Source organism: Merops nubicus, unplaced genomic scaffold (genome assembly GCF_000691845.1).
Source record: "Merops nubicus isolate BGI_N331 unplaced genomic scaffold, ASM69184v1 scaffold14774, whole genome shotgun sequence".
In the NCBI taxonomy this organism is placed as follows: Eukaryota; Metazoa; Chordata; class Aves; order Coraciiformes; family Meropidae; genus Merops; species Merops nubicus.
In genome coordinates this window covers 28,830-33,951 of record NW_008602369.1, presented here as the reverse complement: position 1 = coordinate 33,951, position 5,122 = coordinate 28,830, and the positions used below count along the sequence as shown (strand labels likewise).

The 5,122-nt window shown below is 43.3% G+C and overlaps 1 protein-coding gene across 1 annotated transcript in view; it reads left to right on the top strand.

Annotated features, from left to right (window-relative positions):
• Positions 1–123: 123 nt before the first annotated feature.
• Positions 124–5,122, top strand: part of ARHGEF38 (Rho guanine nucleotide exchange factor (GEF) 38) — a gene marked incomplete at its 3' end in the record, with an annotated part of 31,299 nt that continues 26,300 nt past the window's right edge. The window contains exon 1 of the mRNA XM_008938344.1: positions 124–319. Within this exon, the coding sequence (XP_008936592.1) occupies positions 124–319 (196 nt within the window). The remainder of the gene's footprint in view (positions 320–5,122) is intronic.

The following is a 5,122-nucleotide window of genomic DNA, read 5'->3' as shown; positions in this document are numbered from 1 at the left end:
CCGCGGCCCTGCGGAGCCCTGCTCCAGCACCGAGCCAAAAGCAACCGGCCTTCACCCGGGCAGCGAGGCCGCCACCCCGACAATCAACCCGTTGCCCCCCGCGCCCACCAAGCCAGGCTGGCCATGACGAGCGTTGACTGTCCAGGGAAGGAAGGTGCGGGGGGCAGGAGGAAGAATTTGGCCCTGCTGAGGAACAAGCTGTACATGGGAGAGAGGAGGAGGACGGAGCCCGTGGTGGAGAGCACAGCTGCCGCTGGGGACCACGGCACCTTGAGGAGGAGTCAGTCCGACCGGACAGAGTACAGCCAGAAATTACAAGGTATCCGTGAAGCTTGCTTGGTGCCCTGCTGCCAGGGACGCTCTGGGCTGGGGAGGTGTCTCGGTGCCCTCCGGGCTGCAGCCTCGAGATGAAGTGGGAATGGCAGCCTCAGCCCCCATGCACTCACAGCTCCAGTGAGCAGTTGCCTCCTTGCCACCTTGCCCCTCGCTTCCAAAATGTTTCCCTTACTGGTTCTGAGTAATGTCGTGTAGACAGGATGCAAAATGCAATCAAAGGGTTTGGTGTGTTCCTGTAAAATGTGTATGCAACCGGGATCTTTATCCTTCGTCACCAGGACGCATTTGCAACACAAGGAGTTATGTCAAAATATGATGGCTTCATCCTATGTCTTTGGCTGTTGTATCAAGTGAGGTATATGCTAAGTAATTAGAAGCATCAAGGGCAGTTTTTTCTTTCAGTTAAAAATACCAGGATTTAAAATGTGTTTATCTGTCGCTCAGATTGTACAGGCCTGAAGTACATCCAAATACATATTTTGATGGATATGCTGATTTAAATGATATCATTATAGAGAGGGTTTCTTTTCAAATAACCAAATTTCTGGACCAGAAATTGGCAAAGTATGTCAGTATTGAGAAAAAATTTGAAGAACGTGCATGACTGTGGGAGTGCTCTGGAACACAAATGGATTAATTTCTGTGAGGTTCCAGGATCTTGAACAACAGGGTCCCATCACAAATGTGGGGTTTGAGGATTATTATAAGTGTGTATTACTAATAGTGATGTATCTGCCTAGTGACAGTCACTCTTGTGACAATAATCCTGTGTGGGGAAATAAAATAGGAAAATACTTGCTCTTAACTAGGAAGTAGCATTCCTTCAGAGAGACAATTAAAGCAGAAGATAAAATAATAAACCTGACTATAATAAGATTTCTATGGGGGCCGCATACACTGAGAACAACAGAGTGATTCATTGATTATGCTGTTCCCTCCTTGTGATAGCTAATCAATGAGAAGACGAAAAATTTTCAGTTAAGGCAGGCACACCCTGCAGGCATCTGGTAGAAGTGTTTCAAGATACAATCATGGATCATTATGGCTGGGCAGGCAAGCTCCAGGCATACATCCCACCAGAACAGCAGGTTTTTATTCATGAAGAGGGTTACCTGGATGAGGTCAAGGTTATTGGAGCAGTATCCAGAAAAAAACAGTAAAGTTTTTCTGTATTTGTGTCACAAATGTCTCCTGTTTAAAATCTGGAGCAAAAGAGGTGGGGAAGCCTAGGCAGTCATGACAGAGTGTAAGGTTATGTTTATGGCAGCAGTCCAAGGACACGGTAAATCCAGTTTACAGCTCCTGCCACCAGCTGAGTCTGCCGTGGCTGCCTGTTGCAAAGCACCGATCTGGTATCAACTCACTCTGCTTGTTCAAGAAAAATGGTGATGAGTTAACAAGGTACCTGCAATCTTTCTATTGGATTAGAAGTTGCCTGTCCTCAGAGTGAAAACACAAAGTCAGTAGAAAATCCTGTGAAGTGTATTTACAGTCACAATAGAAAGAAATGCAGTTGTGTGCCAAGACCTGATCTGGATCAAATTTTGCTGAGCTAGATGTGCCCGAATCTGGTAATGATCATGGATCCCAGACCTCATGTGCTACCTGCCAGCACTGATGATGTGCTGTGCTTGTATGCCTTCGTGTTCTTCATTTTTCTCACTAGCGCTTGGATGCGAAGCAGCTTACTCCAAAGTGAGGGTAGTGGTTTAGTTAGCACAAAGCTTTTGAGTTCTCCATTTTTGGTAAGAAAACCTAACAGTTCTGCTGGTGACATAAATGGTCTGTTGTATATCACCAGGCTGTGACTCTCTGGTCACCTTGGAATAATAAATGCTTTGCAAAAAGATACAAATGGTAATAATTTGGACATGCTTCCTGTATAAATTGGAGGAAAAGCTTTTTATTTGACCCTTCTTTCTTTAGTGCCCTGTTAATATGTTTCTAACACGCAGTCTGCAGAGCTGGTAGCTATTAGCACAGATAAGGATGTGTAAGACAGGGAGATGCAACAGGAGCAAACCCTGCAGGGGGCATATTGCATGAGTGGGGCAGGTTTCCACTGCTAATAGTCAGAGGCTGCAGGAGCCCCATCTCTGCTAGTGGCAGGCAACCGAGACAGGGTACAGGGACCCAGGTGTCTTTACAACCCAGTGCCCACGTCAGCACTGCAGCACATTTGCTCACGGTGAAGGCTGGGCAAGACATCTGTCAAGGGCCCTTCCAGCCCTCTCCATGCTTTAAATGGTTCCCTGAGTAGCAACCAGGCTGTTGTCCCTTAGACATTTCCAGCAGCTCTGAAGTGTGTTCTTTAAGGGCAGCACAATGTGCTAGAAATATAGGTCCCCAAATAAAAGCCTATGAACGAAAAAAACCCACAACCCAATAAAAAAAAAACAAAAACAAGTGAGCAAGCAACCGGGCATAAAAACTCTTGAGAATTCAATTTCTGCCCTTGGATTTCTCTTAAGTTTTGATTGTTTATACAGAACCCAAAAGTTTTCTATGAACATTGAGAAAGGGTACCACCCAGATCTCCAGGGTAATCAAGGTGGTTTCCTCTTCAAGTCTACAAACATGAGCACAATAGCATTGTCCTAGGCGCAGACTTCTGCACTTTAAAAGTTTTTCACTTTAAGATTAAGGATTCATTAAAAACACAAGAAATCGTTTTCATGGCTGTTATACTAGACACATCTATTCAATACCTTATCTGGTGTGAATGGCCATGCAACACCTCCTGGTTTTACTCTTTTTAAAAAGGAAATAAGATGCAAAGTAACCATTATATTCTCAAAGAGCTTGGCAAACATTATGGTGCACCTATTTCAACTCATCCTGTGAGATAACCAAATGCCTGCAGTCCCATTTTAGATAGGGGAAAAAAAAAAGGGATTGCTCTCAAATGGAAGTTTTGTGATACAACCATGGAGTCGCCTACAACTCAGGTTGTTGTCACATTCTGGGATGAGTGCAGAAATACCTTATATATTTTTCTTCCATAATTCTCCTTCAACTGGACAGAAACATCACTTGTCTAAAGAGGGAAGAATGGCATTAAGGAAGATTTATTCACTAGCACTTGTGGTGGATGCAGAAATAATATCAAGGGTCATTATAAGAGCTAAGACCGACCTCCTGTGATTTTTCTGCGCAGTGCTCGGCTCTATGTTTGCTAGAAGATCCTGCATATGTGTCCCTTTGAGAGGAATGAAGAATTTGCTTCTGTTTTTAAACAATGGCACAAAAGTATATTAGCAGGTCAAATGTATTATCCATAACTGCTTAGTTGGTAGGAGTTGATCTCTTTTCTACAGTGAAAATCCATCAGTAGCACCTGTAAAAGTAACTATATTAATATCTATGTTTTGCATTAACGTTGGGATCACTCTGTGAATTGACTGAAAGCTACTATTCTGTGAGTCCCTATGTATTTCAGCATGACAAGTTAACCTTGAGGTACTTATTGGCACATAAATGTTTGCAAGATCAGGGCAGATTAAGATCCAGTGTATCATGAGGACGGATAATATCAACCAAAAAATGGCAGACTATGAAAGGGAATTTGAAATATAATTCACCGTCTGTTAGGTTTTGGACAGATTGCTGGGTTTTGTTAATAATCATATACCAAACTTGTGCATGGTGTGTAAAATGAGCTATAGAAAATGGTAGGTTTCCACAAGGAATCAGAGAGCAGTGTTCAGCAAGACAACGCCTGCTTTGAAAATATGCCTTGTTTCACAGATTTATTACATATTAACTCTCTTATAACTTTGGCTGTGAATGGGTCAACTGCACTGTTAAAAGATTTGCATATGCTTCAGTTTAAAATACATCAGCGACATACTTGTAAGAGATAGTGATTCAAATCACAACATTCTGCCTTCAGAGCTTGTATCTGAACTCCGAATTTCATGTTTTGCCTGTGTCTAATGTAGTTATGAGAAATAACCAACACCAGAAATGACACAGAAACCTGTGAAATTATATGAATTACTGAAAGGTTGCTATCTCTTGGTATACAAAAGTCCAGTCAAAGCCAACTCATCCCTCTTTGCTCCATCACAAGCAGGGCACCTTCTTCCATCCCATCCTCCTCCTTCCTGTGTGGGCTGCCCATCCACACAGCTTCTTGGCATCTCCCGCCAGGAGTAAAGATCCTCTCTGCCGCTCCCCAGTTCCTTATTTGCTTTGCACTGTACCTACTGATTAACTTTCTATGGACTACAATGCAGACAATATCCTATTTCACTGCAAAACTTATTGATTTTTGGAGCAGCTGGTTTGCTGAAGTACAGTCAGGAGTAAAAGTCCAGATTATTTCCTGAAGTGCAGGAGGTGGCTTGATGAAAATACCCTCCCTGTGTCCTGTGATGAGAAATCACAATCTAACAAATACTTCTGTTTTCTCCCACGCAAATTTAAGCTCGGAGGATCTAATTCTGTTAACTTGCACTACAATAAAGCTAGAGTTATTCCTTGAACTTACTGCAGTGGCAGCCAGGCTGGGGAGCGAGCTCATCTTTTCAGAGGAGAATCCATTTTGTGCTGCTGTGTTTGCACAGCACTTAGCACAGTCAAGTCCTGCCGTGTAGCTTAGGACTCTTAGGAGCTAGTGCAGCACAACTGGGAACAGCAGCTGGGGGAAAGGAGTGAAGACTAGGACCCAAGGAGGTTTATTGATCCTTCTCAGAGCACATTAGCAAATGTTTTATTAATGGGATACTTTGTGTTGTGGGTCACACAGCTTACAGTTCGTACAGGTAATCTGTGCCAAATCTTG